Source organism: Colletotrichum abscissum, assembly GCF_030869225.1.
Source record: "Colletotrichum abscissum strain IMI 504890 chromosome Unknown Scaffold_43.1, whole genome shotgun sequence".
NCBI lineage: Eukaryota > Fungi > Ascomycota > Sordariomycetes > Glomerellales > Glomerellaceae > Colletotrichum > Colletotrichum abscissum.
In genome coordinates, this window is record NW_026850354.1 from 120921 (window position 1) to 142099 (window position 21179).

The 21179-nt window shown below is 41.3% G+C and overlaps 6 protein-coding genes across 6 annotated transcripts; 2 read left to right on the forward strand and 4 right to left on the reverse strand.

Moving 5' to 3' along the window:
• Positions 1-511: 511 nt before the first annotated feature.
• Positions 512-1980, forward strand: CABS01_13164 (uncharacterized protein; the record flags this gene model as incomplete). The annotated part of the gene is made up of 5 exons (XM_060546509.1): positions 512-667; positions 736-840; positions 906-1288; positions 1343-1407; positions 1466-1980. 5 exons carry the CDS (start codon positions 512-514, stop codon positions 1978-1980), a joined length of 1224 nt encoding a protein of 407 aa, XP_060395130.1.
• An 8267-nt stretch (positions 1981-10247) lies between these two features.
• CABS01_13165 (uncharacterized protein) lies at positions 10248-10801 on the reverse strand (the record flags this gene model as incomplete). The annotated part of the gene is made up of 2 exons (XM_060546510.1): positions 10248-10718; positions 10778-10801. 2 exons carry the CDS (start codon positions 10799-10801, stop codon positions 10248-10250), a joined length of 495 nt encoding a protein of 164 aa, XP_060395131.1.
• A 671-nt stretch (positions 10802-11472) lies between these two features.
• On the reverse strand, positions 11473-13771 carry CABS01_13166 (uncharacterized protein; the record flags this gene model as incomplete). Its single annotated transcript, XM_060546511.1, has 2 exons — positions 11473-13589; positions 13672-13771. 2 exons carry the CDS (start codon positions 13769-13771, stop codon positions 11473-11475), a joined length of 2217 nt encoding a protein of 738 aa, XP_060395132.1.
• Positions 13772-15053: 1282 nt separating this feature from the next.
• CABS01_13167 (uncharacterized protein) lies at positions 15054-15719 on the forward strand (the record flags this gene model as incomplete). Its single annotated transcript, XM_060546512.1, has 1 exon — positions 15054-15719. One exon carries the CDS (start codon positions 15054-15056, stop codon positions 15717-15719), a length of 666 nt encoding a protein of 221 aa, XP_060395133.1.
• A 77-nt stretch (positions 15720-15796) lies between these two features.
• On the reverse strand, positions 15797-16849 carry CABS01_13168 (xylose isomerase-like TIM barrel; the record flags this gene model as incomplete). Its single annotated transcript, XM_060546513.1, has 1 exon — positions 15797-16849. One exon carries the CDS (start codon positions 16847-16849, stop codon positions 15797-15799), a length of 1053 nt encoding a protein of 350 aa, XP_060395134.1.
• A 391-nt stretch (positions 16850-17240) lies between these two features.
• CABS01_13169 (uncharacterized protein) lies at positions 17241-19642 on the reverse strand (the record flags this gene model as incomplete). Its single annotated transcript, XM_060546514.1, has 5 exons — positions 17241-18404; positions 18459-18887; positions 18945-19239; positions 19299-19452; positions 19534-19642. The coding sequence occupies 5 exons, from the start codon at positions 19640-19642 to the stop codon at positions 17241-17243; spliced, it is 2151 nt and encodes a 716-aa protein (XP_060395135.1).
• Between the last annotated feature and the right edge of the window lie 1537 nt (positions 19643-21179).

Below are 21179 nucleotides of genomic sequence, written 5' to 3' on the forward strand. Positions count from 1 at the left end.
CAAGGCAAAGCTATCCAGAGGCTCGGAGCTGGCTGCTCATTTGTGTTGCCTTACCTCATCGCAAATGATCCCCAAAATCAAATGTCCTTTGAAGCTAGGAGAGCTCTGGTGGGGTCAAGACAGATACTTTCCCTTCTTTTGAGTCTTCAATGAGGGACGAACGGCGCATGCCGAGCTGTCCGGACGCACGACCCGACGCCGTCGACTGAAGGCTTCGGATTGAGCTCTGAAGATGGAAACGCGACACAACAGGACCCATCTACCCCTGGCGTTAGCGCCCGGTGCACGGTAACGACGGTGTCTTGTGATTTCTGCGGCCCGTATCCCTCTTTTCATTTTCGTACTTGTTTAAGGATGGGGAATTATAAAGAATCGTACGACCTTTGCTTGCCTCCCCCCTCCCTCCCCACGATCCCCATAAACCTTGCATCTCTTCAAGTGGGAACTGGGAGGGCCTGCTCTAAAGAAAGGACCCCTGGTAGACATCGAAACGTGAGATCTACGAGTCAACATGGCACCCATGGTTGAGAACCGCGGACCCGAGCTCCTGGCCGTCAACATCTTCTTCGTCTCGGCGGCGGTGTTGGCCACTGCATTGCGATGCTACGTCCGGGCTGGCCTGGTCAAGGCTTTTGGAACGGATGACTGGCTCATGGTCTTGGCTCTGGTATGCATTACTCGATTTGCATGATGATTGTGTATACAGACAGGAAGACATGACTAACTCCATCAAAGGCCTTCTTCATATGCTACTCAACCTTCTCAATACTAGGTGTTCACTATGGCACCGGAAGGCATTTCGCGGATATCGAAGATGACCATATCACCAAAGCGCTCGAGGTCAGCAACTACTCCAAGGCAATACGATTTCCACTGGTAACAAGTGTACTAACACAACCTGATAGTGCTGGTGGTTCTGCTACCTCTTTTACTCCCTCAGCATGATCGTCTCGAAAATGTCCATCGGATTCTTTCTCTTGCGAATTACCACCCGAAGACTACACAGCTGGATCATTTACATAGCTATGATGTTCACTGTCCTAGCCGGAGTCGTTTTCTTCTTCGTGACGCTGTTTCAGTGCCACCCGATCTCGTTCTTCTGGAACAAGAGCCAGCCAGGAAGCTGCATCGATGTCAACATTGTTATAGCGTTGGCATACTTGTACAGTGCCTTCAGTGTCATATCGGACTTGACATTCGCCATTCTCCCAGCCTTTTTGGTTTGGAACCTCCAACTGCGAAAGAAGACGAAGTTTGCTTTGATCCCGTTATTGATCATGGGTTGCGTGTGAGTACAATTAAACCTTATTGGCAACGTGAACGAAGCTGACCATCCTATCAGTGCCAGCTCAGCTGTCTTGGTTCGCTTTGGATATCTTATGGGCCTCAAGGACGCTGATTTCCTCTGTAAGTCGACCGTTTCAAGTTGTCTCTTCCCAGGGACAATCAACTAATTTTAACAAAGGGTCTACCCTCGACATCGCTATCTGGTCATCCGTAGAGCAAGGCCTAGCAATCACCGCCGGCAGCCTCGCAACGCTTCGACCCCTCCTCAAAGCCATCGGCTACAAGTTAGGCATGACCTCAAACCCATCTCCGCACCGCGTCACCGATGACGCTACTCGCCGACCATCGGCCTTCGCAGCCACAACCTTTGCCAACTCCAGCAACGGTCCGCCGCAGTCCGGGCACGAAGATCTCTACAGCATGTCGTACTTTCCTTGTAAATGCTGCGGCACCTTCAAGTGTCAAAAGAGGCAGAGCGAGGCGACTTCTGGAAAGAGAAGATCGAGCATGGGCTTCTCAGCGAGAGCAAGCAAAGGTGACGTTGAGGCTTTGTCGCACATCAAGAGTGTCAGCGAGAACGGGAGTGAGGAAGAGTTGACTTATGGAGGAAGGTCGACAAGGGAGGCTTCTCATGACAATGAGAGGGTGGTCCCGCAGAGCTTCCTCATTGTCGACGAGCAGAAGGACTCGTGAGTTTGATATATCCGATATGACGGCCACAAATCTTAGTAAAAGCATAATACACTGTTTAAGTAATACTAAAGCAATGATAATGAGTCTGACAACTGTAAATAAAGGCCAGTGATGGCCGAATTTGCCAGTGTAGTAGCATGTATTATGTAAGCCAAATCGTATTTAACGAAATTTACCGCTTTCTTAGGTGAAAAGGCGCTTGATCTTTGCGTCTATCATTGGAAGTACTATGATATGATAGTCGATTCATAGAGGTCGCCTTTCCTGATCTCTTGCAGGACAGTACTCGGGGATTAGAGATTTTGGATCTCTCGCACCACCACACAATTATGATCGCCGCAGTTGTAAGATGTCGAGTTCCCTCTTATACCGTTGCGACAATTATTTTTGATCCATGGACTAATTTGATCCGGTTACGTAAAGCGAGGCCTTTCGACACACTTGGATTTTGTTATAAGTTATGGCACGTAGCAATGGGCATACGGAGTGTAATAAAAGTAGCTTAATTATTAATATAGAAATAGATAAAAAGAAAAGGTCTATATATACGATATTTAAAATAGATACGTAATTTAGTACGTAATAAGTACTTCGTAAGGTGCGATTACTATCCTTATTACGTAATATACCCCCTAATTATTACTACTAGGGAGCTATTATACCTAAAATAGAATCTCTAAATACCCTTATAAAGGCCTATTTTAGTTAAATATAAATAAAAAAAAAATAAGTATAAAGGATACGCGTTTTTTAAACCGCGTTTATTATAAATATATCTTTTTATTTAAAGTAAATAGAATCCTAACTCGGAATAGCGCGTATTATACTATTTTTAGTATATAAATTACTAAGGGCAAAGCTACCTAGCCGCTTTATATATATTTAAATTCTTATAGCGTTACTTAGCTATTATTTTTCTTTTTTTTTTTAACTTCTTATAATTATTATAAGTACCCCTATTTACTACGTATATATACCTATATTATTAAATCGTTTACTAATTTTATTTTAAATATAAATATTTAATATATTTAGAAATAATAATAAGTTTTATATAATTTTTATAATATTTCTTATATACGTATTATATAGTTTATTAAGAGTTTAAATAAATAATAATATTAACGAGCCCCTCTAAGTCGTTTCCCCCCCCTATAACCTCTTATTTATTTATTAAAACCTAGGTACTAAGCTCTCCCTCCTTAATTAAGAGGATATTAAAGTTATTATTTAAAATACTAAGGACTTTATTAAGTTCAAAGCTCTTTTTAGTAACTATAATAAAAATAATAATAAAATAAATAATAATAATAAGAGCTCTAACGGGCTTTTACTTATCCCCCCCTCGGAGTTTAAAAATAAAAATAAAACTAGTTTAGATAATAAGCCTTCTAAAAAAAGTATATTATATACTTATTATTTTAAAAGTTTATATTTAATATTATTTTAAGGTTTAAAAAATATAAAGCTAGCTCTTTTTAAAAAAGTAATAAAAAATAAAAAAGAACGCTAAGAAATAAAAATACCCCCCGTAGTAAGTATAGTTCTTTTTACTATTTTAGGCCTATTTAATATATACTTAGTCCTTAAAAAACTTAAAAAAGAGGCTTTTAAAAAATAGGAAATTTAATACTTATTTTATTTTAAAATAGCTTTTTAATATACCGACCCTAAGGATAGTAGTTATTATTTTATAAGAAGTAGTAGCTAGTATATACGCTACTTTAATAACCGTTTAGCTAAGGGGTATATTAATATATTAGTTATTTTATAGTTAATAGCCTAGGCCCTTACTAAGGCTATTATAAATAGCGCTCCCTCTCTCGTAAATATATTATCCTTTTTTATTATTAAAAAGCGCACTTTTAACTATAATTTTAATAAAATATTACTAAGCTCTATAATATTATTTACTAAATAGTTAATAATTAGAGGTTATATAAGAACTATATCGGCTTCTATATAGAGGACTTTCTTAACCCGCACCCCCGGTCCTTTTTTATACTTATTATAATTATTTATAACTAACTTTTTATTATATTACCCGCTTCTATACCTTAAGTTATTAACTTAATAATCGTTCTAGCTTCTACGCCCCCTATTACCCCTACTACTCTTAGCTTTATAAACTTCGAGGTATATAAAATGCGTTTTTTAGTATATATACTAACCCTCCTCCTTAATAACGCTATACTCTTAATAATTATATACTTTATAAACTAAGAATTTAAATAATAAGCATAAGCCCGGGTTTTATTTTTATATACGTATACCCTACGAAATAAGGTTATTTTAAGAGTTTAGGCCTTTGGGCTATAAAAAGTTTTTATTTTATTTATTTTAGGCCTCTAGGCCGCACTCTAAGTTCTATTTATTATTTACTTTTAGGTATTAAGTTTTTTTAAGCGTAGCTTAAATTAATTATTTTTAACTATTTTAGCTATTTATAATAGCTTCTTACGTATTATAAAAGTTAAAAAGTATATAAAAATATTCGAACTTAGTTTATAAAAGGTTTTTAATAAGTCTATTTACTAATATATTTTTTATTAATATATAAGTAATTTCGAAATTACTTTTAGCGTACTCTTATCTTAGCTATATATTCTATATATTAATATAGCGAAGTTAAGTAACTATTCTTTCTTTTTCCCTTATAACGAGTTAAATCGTTTATTAATTATTATAATTAATTAACTATACTTCTTTTAAATTAAGAGTAATATTTTTAAAAAGGCGCTTTAAAGCTATAGTTTTTTTTATAGTTTCTTTAAAATAAAAAAGCTTAGTTTTAATAATTAACGTCGTAACCGTTACTTAGCGTACTAATTTTTATTAAATTAGGCTACTAAAAAAAATATTATATATCCCTAAAATAATTATTATATTACCTCGTTATTTACGAAGCTAGTATCTCTAATTAAAAATAATAATTACGCACTTAGTATACTACTATAGTAAAGCATAAGATATCTCGTTATATAAAAATATCGGATATAGTAGTTAATTATTTTAATATAAGTTATGCTTAGGTTAGTTAAGAACCGTAATAATTATAAGTAAATAAAAGCGACGTCTAGTCTAATTATAATAGCTATATAAAGCACACTCCTAACTTTTTTTTAGTAGCTCTTTATTTCCTCCTTTATTACCTACCCCTCGTTTAGTTTAAACTCTTCTTAAGGAAAAGGGGTAGCTAGATATAATAAATCTATAAAGTCGAAGTACTTAGTAACTCGCTCAATATATACGTTATAAATAAAATAAACTTTATAAATAATACGGTCTTATAAAATCCGTATTTTAAAAAAGTAATTAATTAGTCTATTCTTTTTAAAATTAATATATTCTTTTATACTATTAACGATCCCCTAAGCTACTTTTTAGTTATCTCAATAGTATAGAATAATAAAGTTATTAATATAGAATACTAATATTATTTTCCTATTTACGGTTTAGTAAATATAAATCTCCTTATAACTATATATTATATTTATATTACGAAATATAGAAGTAAAAGTTTAGAACTAAAGAATTAGTAAGTCTTAGAGGCTATATAGAGCGCGTTAGAGCTTATTTATTTTATTAATAACTTTATATCTTTTTAAGAGTTTAATAATTATTAGCTTTTTATTCTTAAGAGGTACGTTAAGGAATACGTTAATAATATTATACTAGTCTATTTTAAAATCGAATTAGGTAGTTATTACTATTATAAACCTAAAAGCCTTTACGGTAAGTATTAAAGCGTACGTATTTTATAAAAGGTTAAATAGTTATATATCCCCCCTTATATATATACGTACTTTTACCTCGCTAATTTCGTTATTAACGTCGTATTTATAAGTATATACTTATTTTAATAAAAATAGGATCCTTTATTTAAAATTATAATTAACCTCTTCTTATATACTAATATCCCTTAGCTTTTTTATTTTTACGTTTATAATATTCTTAAGTAGCTTTTATAGTTATAATAAGAGATATTTAATATTACTAAACTTCTTTAGTAAGTTTTAAAAATTAATTTTAGTAAGTCGTAGTTTCTAAGCTCCTTTAGAACGCTCTAAGTAGGTCCTATAAACTACTCTTTTTATTACTTAATAGAATATTATATATCCTATACTACTTTCTTTTATAGCTTTTTATTAATTAGGTATAAAAATAGAGAAAAAGTAGTCCTAGAAACGGTTATAATAATCGCTATTTCCTATATTTAAATATAAGAATATTACGAAAATATTACTATCGAAGCGTTATAGAGGTCTACGGGCCCGGTTTAAACGTTTAGAACTTAATAAAGCTTTACTTAGTACTTAATAAAGTAGTTCTTATAAACTCTATTCTTATATAATAATAAAAGTTTATTATAAGGGTTCTTTATTAACGTCGACTTTAGTATTAAGAATTATTTTTTTATAATTAGTACCTTATTTACTACGTATTCTAGCGTTTTACTAAGAGCCGTTAGGAATTAAAAACTTAAGAACTTTTATAATATATATAAGCACTTATAAAAAAGATTATAGACTACGTAGAGCTATTTATAACCTAGTTATTATATCCCCTTTTTTACCCCTATCCCCGAGCTTATATAAGGGGGTTATTTTAAGAATTAGTAATAATAATAAAACTATATTAGCCTCTTTAGCCTTATTAACTATACTCTAAAATACGTTTATTAATTACTTAGCGTCCTAAATAGTTAAAAATTTAATAATAATACTATCCTCGATTATAAAATTATTTTAAATACTAATATTTTTAAAATCTAGATTTACTTCCCTAAGTACTCGAACTAGCTTATTATTAGTATTAAAAAGTTCTTATATTTTTTAGATTACTAAATTTATTTACTTACTTATAATAGCTTATTCTTTATATATAGGATTATAAAAAACTTCTTTATTAAACTTAATATTTTTTATAATAAATACTTATTTGAGCGCGGGTACTTAGACCTTATATAAGTTATACGTTTTTAGTATATATCTAACTAAGTATCTTATATACCTATAAGAAAGTATTTTAAACTTTTTTTAACGTATACCCCTCTTACGATCCCTATAAAAAGGGTATACTTAGTAGCTATATATATAAAGACTACCGAGATACGGGGTAACTAGTTTAGAATCCCGTATTTAATAACCCGTTTATTACTAACGTTAATACCGCTTTTACTAATTAATTTTTATTATAATAAGCAAATCTCTTTTATTAACCTCCCGTAGGGTAATATTATAAATAAAAATTACTATTAGTACTATTTTGTTTTATAAATTCGTAAAGAGGTTTATAAAAAGGCGTATTTTATAAGCTTTAATAATTATAAATTAACCTACTTTTTTAGCGTTACCTACGGGTTCCTTTATATATAAAAGTAGAAGTTCTATTTTAATTCTTAGCTCGTTATATTACGTTTTATATACATATCTAACGTTTATAGTTAAAAAGGCGGTTTTATTATTATTTTTAAAAAAGTAAATTAGAGTCCTTTTTTAATAACGAATTACTACCTCGAGGCTCTATAATATAAAAAGCACTTCTTCTTTTATTTTAATCCTTAAAAAGAACCCTCTAAGCTACTTATTATATTCGTTAAAAACTATAAGTATATATTATTATTTATTAAGAAATAGTTCGAAGTAAAAGAGATCCTAGTATATATAGTATTATAACTATAAGGCTCTTTTTAAGGGTAGTCCTTTTAAGATTACTATTTTAGCTTTAGATAATATATATACTTCGTACTTAACTTATAATAAAGGTTTAATACGTATACTTTAAGTCTTATATAATAATTAATAAAGAGTATTAAGTTTAAAATAACTTATTTTAAAGTATTAAAAAAGCGTACTATTAAACCTCTTATAAGTACGTTAATATAAATAATAAAATTTTTTATAACTAATTAATAATATAATATTAATTAAGCTCTATAGGATACGCTTAAGGTTTATAAAAAAAGGATAGGATTAGAGGAGCTTATATTTAAAAAAGATTAAATTGTTTTTTTAAATAAGCTATTTTTTAATAATACTCTTATAAAGCGTTCCTTATTATAAAGTATAATCTAAACCGTAGTATTAGAGTATATTTCTATTTAGTAAAGTTTTTAAAACTATATTAATATAGAATCCTTTAATATAAGTGACGTTCTAGAGCTTTAGATTATAAGTTCCCTTTCCTTTAAGTCTATTTAAGACGCCCTTTATAATACGAGTACTACGTATAATAATAAGTAGTATAATAGTTCTTAATTTAATATAATTATTATTACCTAATAGTACGTAACTCTCGGGTTTAAATAGGCTTTTATTATTAACTAAATATATTACTTTATAGTTATTTATTACCGTACTTTAAAAAAGGGGGTAAGTATTACTTATAGGGGTACTAAAAATTACGTTTATCTCTAAGTCCTAACTTTTTATAAATATAATAACTACGTAGCCCTCGTCCTAGTTTATTAATAAGCTCGCTATAAGTTAGTTAGAGAATCCTTTTAGAAACCTGGGTTTTTTAAGGGTTCTATTATTCCTTAATTAATTAGCTTTTTTAAGCTTATTATAAAATAATTTTTATTTACTTAATTTAATAGCGGCGAGGACTTCCTCTATATAGCTCCTTAGTATTCGTATTAATAACTTATTAGTATTTCGGTTTATAAATACTTATTCTAATTTTTAATATATTATAGGGCGCTATAAGTATACGTAATTATAAAAGTATATAATATTACTCTTATTATTTATATCGTTAACTAAGTTAGAGCGTCTAATAAAAATAGAATAAGCCCCTCTTTAACTTAAAAGTCGTTTAGTATATACGTCTTAGGTTACTAAGCTAAATATATACGTAATTTCCTTAAGGGTCCTTATATACGTTCCGAAGGCTATTAATTTACTAAAAGTCTTATATATATGTTAGCCCTATATAGGGTTAAGTCTAGACTTAACTATAACTAAGAAGTTAAGTATAGCGATCTTTTTACTAATTTTTAAAATATTATACATTTTAGCTCGGAAATAAATAAATTACTACTTTTTATACTAACGTTAGAGGTTAATTCCGGTCCTTACTTTATTAAGGGCTTATTAATATTCCTCTTAAACCGTATTCCTTATTACTAATTTAGGGGGCACAAATTCTTATTTTAAATATCTAACGATTCGCTATATACTAAACTTAGTACCGTTTTTAATAGCTTTTTAAAATACGTATTTATATAATATAGCGTTAACTAATTTTACTAACTACTAAACAAGGACTTTAATATATATATTAATAGTATTACGTTTATAAACTATAAATTACTTATATTTAATATTAAGCTCTTATTATTTCTAAATACTTTTAAATATATAAATCCTTTTTATAAGTACGATATAAAGATAGATTTATTTACGTAAAGTAAATAGTATAATTAGTTTTATAAAAAAAAACCCGGCTTAGTCCTATAGGTTACTTATACTTAAGGAAATTAAAAAGTTCGTACTAAGAGTTATATTTAAAAGCTATTAATAAAGGATTTCTTAGTTTTTTTAGTCGTTTTTAAACGCTTTATAACGGGCTTAATAAGCTCGTAGTTCTTTTTTATTATAAGTTATAACTAATTATTTAAATTTAAAAAATAAAATAAGCGCTATAGAGAGGTTAAGAAATATATTAAAGTTTAGAGCGTTTAAATTAACGTATTTCTAAACCCCGACGCTCTTACTTATAGCGTAAAGTACGTTAAACTATTTAATTTAACTATTATAGCTAGTTAATTTAGCTTAGGCTAAAGTAAATATAAATAAGTTAATTATTTTAAAAAAATTATAAAAATCGTATTAATAAGTACGTTATTATAATATAAGGTCTTAACTAAGAGCTAAGCTTATAATTATTACGAGTTATAGTACGTAGTAATAGGTATACGGAGTATAATAAAAATAGCTTAATTATTAATATAGAAATAGATAAAAGGAAAAGGTCTATATATACGATATCTAAGATAGATACGTGATTTAGCACGTAACGGGCACTTCGTAAGGTGCGATTACTATCCCTGTTACGTGACAGATTTAGTATAGGCTATGTCGGCATCATGCCCGGCACGTCTTTTGTTACTCAGGGCATTGAACACATCAATATTTCCGTTTGCATCATTGCTGACATGAGAATTGGATTCGTGGCCATCTAAGAACAAATGACTTAACTGATTAACCCATAAAGTCATGGGAGCGCAAGCCGGTGCCATACGAGGCTGGTTGCGAACAGTTTTATTCCAGCTTTTCCTTCCAAGAAAAGTACTGAAAAGGCATATAAATCGCAACAAGTGCTGCGAGCAAAGCCCCCAAACCAAATCCAGAAGAGTCATCGGCCTTGTATGCAAGATAGACGGCCACAATTACCCAGATAATCACCGCGATTACCAGAAGAAGAGAGAAAAACAGGTGCCAATTGAAGCGTTCGTTTATTCGTATGCCCCATCCGATTACTCTTTCGCGGGTTCCTGGTAGGCGGTGTAATGGACCTCGAAGCTTTTTGGGAAATGTTGAAATCCAGTAGTTGTCGCTGTGTCGGCGCCCAGGGAGCGTTAGATGCCACAAGGGAATGGAATCAACCGCAACATCAGTCGGTACTGGATTGTACGAATAGCTTTTTGCTTCTAATACTTCGGAGACAGGGGGATACTCCCCACATTTGAAATGTTGCGGGTTGGTAGATTCTCCCATCAGAACGAGTCGAAACTTTTTGGAGGGCTATTAGTGGCAGTGTTCTACGGGAAAAGAAACTTCTCTTAACATACCTGAACGTAATCGCCAGTGTGCATGACGAAAAGACTAGCCTCGGACAGCTTTTGAAAGAATTGGAACATCCAATTCAGCCAGCTCGGAGTATTTTGCCTGAGAAAGGTCACTCCTTTTTCTAGTATTTCGCATACCAAAGGTGGGAAAAGCAGGGGGATTCTCCAGGTTGATCCCGCACGTATTATCTGGTACCTTTCCAAGATATGCTGGAAAAGGTATTGATCATTCCCGAAATAATTGCAGTCAATATGGTCTAATACCGGGAGGCTTTTTTGGTTGACGCACAGCAGCAAGTATTGGGGAGTATTTTGTTCTTCTGGACAGAACGCCACCTCCTCGGACCCTGACGTGTCGGACGGTAGTGGTGACGATCCTGGTCTTGACGAAAAAGTATTCGGTCCAGAATTCTGCCGCGACGAGCTATACTGACTTCTCTCTGACCTAAAATGCGCAGGAGGGGGGAGAGAAATACTGCTCTGAAGATCTTGATCCGCGGTTGAGCCCTGAGCTGTGGTTGAATCGTGGGGGGTGATGAGCCTGGCAAGTCCATCATTGACAAGGCGCTGCCGAAATCGCTGCGCTCCTCCTGGCTGGAGCTCTTTAATATCTAAAAACATGTGATCATCGCATTCCTGTAGTAGCTAAGTAATAAGCCCCGGCTCCTTACTGTGAGAAGCGAGATGATGATGAGAATTTAGCCACCTACACAGATGTACCGAACTCTTTGATACCCCGATTTTGGTGGATAAAACGTATCGTAAAGCCAGGAAGTTAGTTTGCTTTGCCAAAAGCCAACGCTATAGAACCATTCGTGCGACTTGGCATTGCCCCCCCGCCCTGGCTCCGGGTCCGTTTGTCCCTGCGTTTGTGTCTGCGCCTCTTCCACGGCCATGCGGGGGAGGTGAAGGAAGTCTCGGAACTCGGCTTTGAATTGCGTTAGTGATGTTCCGGAGGTGAAATAGCTTCTGGCATTCTCAAGATCAACGAGGTCAAGGCCATCTTGGTCGTCTCCATCTACAGAGCTTTCTTGTTCCTCATCAATATCCAGAGGCATTTCAACTTCTGCAGTGATTGCATCCGGGCCCACTTCGACGCTGTTAAGAAAGCGTTCCAAAGTCAAGTTCCGCTCGTCATGTTGAGGCAATGTTAGGTGAACCCTTTCCCTTCCTGTGCTCTCGAGAACCTTTCGCGAGACCAGTGTTCTGTTAGATCTTGGTCTGAGGAAATTAACCGCTACGCTATGTTTTCGGTTTGCAGCTTGTGAGCGCAGTGACAGGTAATACCGTTTGAGCAAACGTCCATGATTTCGAGAAAATCGTTCATCATCCAAACGTTTGGACGCTTCTTCATATAAGGGGCGAAGGGTTGCATCATCAGTCAACATTTCAGCCAAGTAGCTTGCTGCGGCTTTTCTGACTTCCCAGCGACTAGAATTTGTTCCATCCTGTGACTGAATATCTTCAGGTTCTGATGCAAGGGATCTGATTTCGTCGTCGGCAACATATCGGTTACTTTCGATAGGTGTGTGATTATAGAAAGTCTTAGCCATCTGTCTTGTTGGATTGTCTTCGTCAACGAGATTGATGTCTTCTTCAAGCGACGATGGCTTGGTAGAGACAAGATCTCCGCTGGTTTTGTCACTAACCACATTGGAAATTCCGTAGCTTTCGGTAAAATCTGTGCTGGCGTCTAATGGTGCAAGTTGGAACTGCATACGACTTTCGCGCAAAGCATACGGCCAGAGTGAGTCTAAGCCAAGTTCCCTGACGAAAGCCTCCGCCTCTCTTCGTTGGTGGGATTCAAGGCGGCTAGATACGTTATCGTAGGCATCTTCCACTTTTGTTGAGAGAGTATTGGTCGTCTTGATGGAAGCCATTTTTGGCCACGCCTGGTTGTCGAGAATTTCATCCACCACATTCATTACAAGGTGCAGCTCGAGTCCTGATCGATGCGGAAATGAGAGTTTCTCTCGCAACACGTCTTGTACTTCCTGACTCAGTCCATATCTGCGTCCGGCTATGGCTACCTTGTGTCGAAGAACGAAGTTGATTTCCTTACTGATATCATCATTGCTCTCTTCGCTAGTAAGCCGGATCGTAGGTATGCCGAGAAACTCATTTTCAATAACGTGCCACGCTCGACTAGTCACAAGGAACTTGAGCTGAAAATTCCTTGTAGACGCTGTTCGTTGGTTATAATAGAAGCTTGCTAGGAACTGGATGAGTTTTCCCAGGTCATTGTCGCAGCACTCGTCTAGAGCGTCTATAACACAAGTGATATTGACTGCTTGATCGTCTGTACCAGCCGCCGTGAAGATACGCCACAGCTCGTCAGTCTCTGTCTGCAATTGCGTTCCGGTCTTTTGGAAAGCATTCATAGCATGGCGGAGAAGGAGGGGTTGATAGTCGAAAAGCTGATGAAGAAGGGCACATAAGGCTGTCGCAAGGTTGTTTTGATTATCGTTGAATTTGAAGAAGAAGTAGCACACCGTATGCTGGTTCGAATGTTGTAATTGCTCGTCAACAATGGCTTTGGCTAGTACAGATTTTCCACAGCCTGGGTCTCCCAAGATCCAAAGGACATCATCCTGACGGCTCTGCTGCCATTCTCTGTATAAGGTGTGCTGCAACACCCAATTGCATGTGCCCGGTATTCGTTCAGCATTGATATTCTTGGAATCTTCATAATTGCTCGTTCTGAATGCTCTATGACAATCAGCCTGTTTTTGGCTCTCAGTTTTGACCTCATGCTTTCGCGCTGGAGACCAGATGGCCGTATTATGGCCAGGAACAAGCTCGTGAGGGTAAGGATCTGCAAGAGGGGTCAGCACCTGTATGTTCGTAGAAGAGAAAAGTTGGTAAAGACTGTCATCCCGAAGTACCAAGGAGCTTACCAGGCGCTGAGCCACGGCCATGCCTAAGCGAGCCACTCTTGCTGTCTATTGCGTTCTCCTCATTGTCATCAGCTGACTCTTTTGTGGTCGGATCGTCCATCTTCCATCGGTTGGCAGCCGTTGACCGTATCTTCGGATCACGTTTTGGTAGCTGGATCACGTAGCAGGCGGGAAGGACCGGAGATCTGGCCCCGCTGGACTTCAATAGATCGCAGACGTATTCACTCCGCAGCCTAGCGAGGGGAAGTCCTGCTTCTTGAAGTCTTGAAGCCGAAGTGCTGAGGTCAGCCTGACGTTAATTCCACATTGCCGGTCCGACCTATCATATTCCGATGACCAGCTTACCAACATGCGTTGATGCCTGAGATGAATTTGCCAAGGCTAGATGTGCAAGCTGTGGCGCTTGTCAGTCATTTCTGCGTTGTGCAGCAATACAAGCTAGGGGGAGCTTTCTATCCACTACAATTATAGTCAAGACGTAATGCACCGTCTGCACAAGACCACAACTCCTATTTTCCTCAACTCATTAATTTGCCTAGTTTGAGTGAGTTAATCAGTCAAGGTGAAACTGTACGCTCTTGACACCACTAGTACTTCATCGCGGCAACATACCACAGACAAGCTTCAGTATATGGCCTTACAACTTCGGGAAGCGCGAGTGAGTTAGTCCACTCTACCGTTGGTAGCTGCAGGCCAGCCTGTCTCGATTTTCATAGCTGATAGATAGATCGCTCAATCTGCGATTGAAGTCGCGATGCCCTTCATATATGCGGGGTAACGGCGGGGTAGGTAAGCTACCGATCCGCGCTCATTGTGAAAGCTCACATGCTCCATCAGACAACTACCTTATGACTAGGAGGGGTCTTTGATGATTTTACATCGGGATGCCAGAAGAGATAATGGCAGACGGCGTAAATTAGGCGATGCTCTTCAAAATTAACTATGTAGCAAATGAAGTCCAACCACGATAGCTAAGCTGCGTAAATTCGCTGTAGTATATGACGGGTTCTCAGCTCACGAAGCTGGCCACCTTCGTCTCCAAGTCAGCCCCAATTCATTGCGTCAGAGCTAGGTAGTCGTTCTAGGAGTGCAGGGATAAAATAAGAGCTTCTCAATTCTATTCAGAAAGTCGACTTTCAAAATGACGTATCGCAGGTCGCAATGTGAAATAAGAAAGCCTGGCATAATTACCACTTGGGTACCTTAGGTAAGCCAGGCGCAAAACCTCTGACGTGATGTGGTTAATCCTCATCATTCAACACCAATATAAACACGTTCGCAACGCGCCTGAGTCAATAATAGCGCGTCGAAAAGTGATTTCATCAGCAAAAGCCTTACTCACAACCCTTCGCCAAGCGCATTTCCTCACAAACACGACCAAAATGCCCGCAGTCAACCTCGCCAGACTCCCACTAGGCGAACAGCTCACCCTTGTCCGTCAAGTCCTCGAAACCAACGAAACACTCATCAAAGTCCTTTCCCTCGCCGCCACCCTTGACCTCCCAAACTGGTACCTCGCAGGCGGCGCCGTCTCCCAAACAATCTGGAACCACGTCTCATCGCTCCCGCCCACGACAGGCATCTCAGACTACGACCTCGTCTACCACGACGACTCGGACCTCTCCTACGAGGCCGAGGACGCCGTGATTCGCCGCGGGCGCGAGCTTTTCGCGGGCATCCCCGGCGAAGGGGTGGAGATCAGGAACCAGGCGCGGGTGCACCTATGGTATGAGGAGAAGTTTGGGGTGCCTTGCCCGGCGCACGAGTCGACTGAGGCTGGAATCGATACGTGGATCACGACGAGCGCGATGATTGGGGTCCGGGTGGAGGCGGATGGGGCGTGGAGGGTGTATGCGCCGAAGGGGTTGTCTGAGTTCTTTTCGATGATTGTGAGGCCGAATCCGACAGTTGGTGTGCGGGAGGTGTATGAGAAGAAGGCGAGGAGGTGGATGGGGATTTGGAAGGAATTGAAGGTGGTACCGTGGACAGAGGATGAGACGCCTGTGAGGTTTGATGAGCTCGAGGAGAGGAAGGATGGGGAGGTGTGAGTCTCGACTTGAAAGGTTGAGCCGCTCGAGTGGCTTCGCTCGTGCATTGCTGTAGCATCATCGCGCTATTCATAGAATCAGGGGCCACTCCCATCGACAATCATCTCGCCCAGCATCTTGACAACCCCGTCCCTCCCCTTCTTGGCGTATCCCGACAGGTCATCCCCGTACTTCTCCTCAAATTTCCCATCAAACACTTCGACTGACAACCACCCTCTGAAGCCGGTGCTCATGACAGCCTCCAAAAACTGCAAGATGGGCAGATACCCACCGTCGAACGGCAGCGGTCTATGATCATGGCTCCAGCGCCCCCGGGGTCTTAACCCACTCTCATCCGGCTCTTTGCTCAACGGCGGTGAGACCTTGTAGGCGTCGCTCATCTGGAGAAAATAGATCTTCTCCGGCGGAACCGTCTTTGCAAGTTCCTGAAGAGAGATCTCATACGACATCTTGAGATCTTGCTCGCTCACACCACCAGTCTCAATGCGTCCCGATTCCGTCGTCGGATCTCCCCATTCTCCACCAGCAGACTGGAAAGTATCCAAGCAGAGCCCCAAGTTAGGCCGATTAGCAAGCTGCACAATCTTCCACACATCCTTCCACGACGGCATGTGCGTGGCCCAGCACCAATTCTCATATGCGATCTTGAACCCCCTCGTCGCAAGAAGATCCGCCAACTCTGCGAGATCGGCGACAAGGTCTCCGATCGACGACGTGATATCCGGCGAATCCGACGATCCGACCTGCAGCATATCTGTCCCCACGGCGCTCATGATCTCCATCCATCCCCTCGCGCGCTCAAACGCTTCTTCTCGCTGCTTGCTGCCCTTTGGCCACCCTTCGAAGTTCGCAAAGGGCTGTAAGACCATGATTTGTAGGTGGAGCTCCGCGCATAGCTCGTGGATGAGCTTGCCGGCTTCGCAGAGGGAGTGATAGTCGTCGGCCGCGATTTCGCCCTTGTTGAGGTGTTGAGTGGCGTAGGTTCGGAGATCCGGGAAGGAGAGTTCGATGCCGTTGAAGCCGGCGGCGGAGAGTGCTGCCAGTTTGTCTTCGAGGGTGTGTCGAGGGAGGCCGATGGAGCATGAAGCGAAGGAGATTGGGTTGTTGAAGGGGGATGTGATTTTGGACATTTTGGATGAGTCGTAGTGGTCTGTCCTGAGCCTTGGTGGTTACAACTCGAATTATCCTTCGATATCGTCTCAAAGGACCTGTTTCTCAGTCTTGTGATCGATGCTCGAAAGTCAGGTTGATGTTGATGCTGTGTTTGTTGATGGCGCGGATGCGATCCGATGATGTCAGTGCTGTGATGTGATGTCAAAGACATGTCACTATACCCCTTCGTCCAATCTCCACTTAGCTCTTCACTTAGCTTCAGTCACCAGCTCGGGGAGCAGGCGGACGGACTGATGTTGTATGGCATTCTATTGGCATGGTGTTCATGCTCTAAATTTTACCTCTCTAATCAAACAAGACGCCGATTTTGTGTAGATGATCTGACCAGTATAGTAAACAGACATCCTACTAGTCAATCTTCGGTTGCCCGGCTTTCAACACTTCAGCCCTCTTGACCGATTGGATCAAACCAATACCCACAGCGGCACTCGCGCCGTCGTCAATCTGTGTCGTCCAGAAGGACTCCTGCCCCATCGCCCGGATTGACTTGCGACGCTCGCGCTCGGCGACTGAGAGCATAAGCCCAGCCTGCTTGTTGGCCTCCATCTCTTCGAGGTGCTTCACACGCGTCGCGTATCGCTGGTGCCTCTGCTTGCGAATTTGCTCCGACCCGATGCTCTCTAGACAGAAGCGGACGACCGAGCGCAAGCCGAGGAACACGTGCTCGCTGATGAAGATGGTGATGGGGAGCGCCCACCACGCTCCACCGCCGATGCTGTTTGCGCCGAACAGGTGCACGATGGCGCCGGTCGAGAGACTGCCGGCCCAGGTGAGGAAGTCGAGAGAGTTGATCCACGGGCCGATGCCATCGGTGCGCACCGGGGGCGGGCGGCGATGTTCCATGCAGATCTTGAGGAAGTCGGTGCGTAGCTCGACGATGTTGTTGATGAGGAACCCGATGGGGATGAGGGGCCATACGGGGGAGAAGAGGGCGAGGTAGCCGAACTGGAGGACGATCTCGGCAATGTCGTCCTGGACGTTGTACTTTTCCAGGGTGGCCTGGTTGCGTGCGCTGCGGAGGAATCTAGCTTCCTCGGGGGCATCCTTGACGATGGACATGAGCATCGTGTCCTTTGAGTGCGAGCGCTTGTACTCGCGGTAGATCCCTTGCGCCTTGTGCTTGAGGACCGGCATGATGTTCTCGTCGAAGAATCCGGAAATCTGTCCTGTGACGACGAGCGCGATGACCTCGTCACGAAGTCTGTCAGCGTCAACGTGGAAGCTAAGGTCGTCGTCCATGTACTTTTGGCCAATGGCGCCGAGGAATCCCTTCGTCATGCCCTCGAGCCAGGGGACAAAGGTGTCGCCAAAGGGAACGTAAATGAAGGCCGTGATGAGAATCGGTAGGTAGTTTGTGATGATGTTGAGGACGAAGATCTTTTGCGTCAGAGACATTTCGTGGTAATCGGCCGTTCGGTGGTTTTCGTAGTTTGTGAGCATCGTGGCGACTTCTTCGAGGCCGCTGCTGATGTAGGGCAACGCGATAGCGAGCAAGCAGGTCGGAACGTATTCCTGCTTATGGTTAGCACCCCGTTGAAGCACCAACGCATGCTAAAGAGAACTTACAATCAAGTTCTTGTAGGGGCCGTCGTAGCCTTCTGAAATAAGCACCTCAATGGCAAAGACAAGGACGATGATGGCACCCAGCGCCAGAGCGGAAAGCAAGACAAAGGGGATTTGGAGCAGTTGGCGGGAGACCGTCTTCCACTTGGGGAAATAATGCTTCTCCTGGCCAGCCTCGTCCTTGATAATCTTGTCGTACTTGAACTGCGGCCTGTTGACTTTGACCTTGCCGATTCCCTGCACGTTCCACCGGATACTGAGATCAACTTCCTGGATCTTCCAGTATTCCAGGAAGACGGTACACCAGACACATGTCGCGATAGCGTAGGTGAGGGAGTACTTTGAGAAGTACATCCAGGCAATGACACCAGTGATTGCGGGGAAGGTGAGGAAGAGAAGATAGGTCTGAATGAAGGCAAAGTAGAAAGCGACCTATGCGAATATTCTGTTAGACGGCATGGGCAGAGAACGCAGGTTAGCGGGACTCACTTTGGTTCCCCAGAGGTCGCGAATGGAATCGATATCGTCGGGCGTCAGGAACAGCCGCTTGCTGAGATGCTTCATGAGGGATTGGTTCGTCTCCTCATTGTGCAGGGGGAAAATGGCCTTGACATTCTTCCACTGGCCCGTCTCGGGCGTGATTCCAGCACCACCGAGAGACTTGGGCCAGTTGACGAGGTGGTAGACTGAAAGAATGTCCTCTGCCTCAAAGGCGCCGTCGACGACGGTGGTCTTGGTGCCGCCGGGATGTTCGGGGACGATGCCATAGAGCCAGTCCTTTACTCTGGTGGAAATGTCAGCCAAGGGCTTCAGCTGACCGTGACGATGGTTGGTCCAACTGACCTCGACTTGTAGACGGTGTTTCCTAGAAGCTCCCGAGGAGCCTTCACGAAGATAAGAAGGGTCTGGTCATAGCCGGCCCTCACTTCCGTCTGGAGACCAGCAGACTCGAGTTCGTTAAGGAGTGTAGTGAGCTCCTTGACGGAGGTCTCAGAATCTGGGGCACAGTCAGTCGGCCAGCCCCATTCCAACGATAGTTCCCGATCATGATAGAAAGACGAATGAGAAATTGACGTACCGACTTCACTGAAGTCGTAGACGACGACATATTTGTCGTTGTAAGACTGCGGCTTGTGGGGAAGCTTTGCCAAGGGGTCTGTCACCCCTAGTTTCTCCATTATGCCCATCGTCCCTCTATAAGACCTCGCGCAGCGCGAGGGGGAGAAGGCGTGATTATGTAGGGTAGAAGGGTCAAGAATGGAAACTCGGCACCGCCGACGTGAAGAAACGTCTCCAGTGCTCCACGGGCTGGGGCGGGACAAATTTTAACAAATGGAACAAATCGAAGAACCGAAGTTGATGAACCAGAGGGGGCCCCTCCGTAGTTCGCCAAGGAGAATGGAATGAGGAGCGGTGGGATGGGCAAAAGATTCGGAGTAGAGACCCAGTTTAGGTGTGACCCAGCACGTTGGATCCCACAGATCCGTCCGAAGGGCTGAAGTAGTGTGGTAGGGCCGAGAATGACATCCCAGACGACCAACCAGTGAACACCTCTTTTGTCCAGTCGTCAACCTTTGCGTGTGGTGCGGTCACTGTGGTAGTGTGTATGACGTGTGACGTGTGACAATGACAACCGTTGGGCGTAGGTCAAGACTCGGACCACAAGGAGAGGAAATGGGAAAAAAAAGGGAGCAGATTTGCAGGAGATCGAAACTTCAGCCCTGAAGGGAACAAGAGTATGACGGACCACGGAACATGCGGCCAGGGCCCGGGGGTGCGAAATAGACGGGGGAAAGGTGGCTCTGGCTCCAGATTTCAATCCCTTTCAAAACTCAACCACTTTGGAAGATCTCGCCCTGCCAGGAAATACCAGGCCATGCGTGCCAGGCTTCCCAGGCAGAGACTTCTCTCGCCTGGAACATCGGCAGCCCATGCGTCCCGCGATGTCTCTCTTTGGCTGGCGCTGAACCGCCAGAAGACCAGTAACGCGTCAGCGGCCCCGCTCGCCCAGAGTTAACGTTGCCGCAGAGCCGCGAGCAGGGGAATCGGGGCTCTTGGGGTCCTGCTATGCACTGATGCAGTAAGGTGGCCGACTTGGTTCAAGGGAAGATCCCCAGTCCGGCACTTCGGCTCATCCTTGGTACTTACGTAAGGTCTGTGAGGGTCACGTGGAGACTGGATATGATCGAGGCTATAAATAATATGCCCGGGAAATGGGCGTAGGATTTTCCGAAATACGGCGAAGTGGAAGCTGCGGAGCCCGGGCTCGAGGGCACTTTCCATCCCCTTTCCATCCGTTCCGCCGTCATCTCATCCCCGGCATAAGCCTATGTTCCCCATGTCGGTACCACCAAAACCCGAAAGAGGCGACAAGCCGCAAGAAGGCAAGAGGTAGGGGCGTAAGCAATGGAGGTTCCACAAGGAAGGACACTAAACGGAAAGTCGGAGTGACCTTGAGGATCTATCTTAACTGTCATATGTTCGCAGCCAAGAGCTTCAAAGCAATGTCATACCAAACCATACTCATGGACAGCTGCAAAACACAAGTTGTGGGCGGATTTTGCGGACTTAGAAAGCTTCCTTTGCATGAATTGGAAAATGCCAGATGGATTGAGCCAATCAGATGACGCGGAAATGCGGACTTAGGGAGCTTTGAATTGTTTTCGGAATCGGCCTAACCACACACCGAGCCAAGCTCAGCTTCCAAGTTTGTTAAGGAGCTTG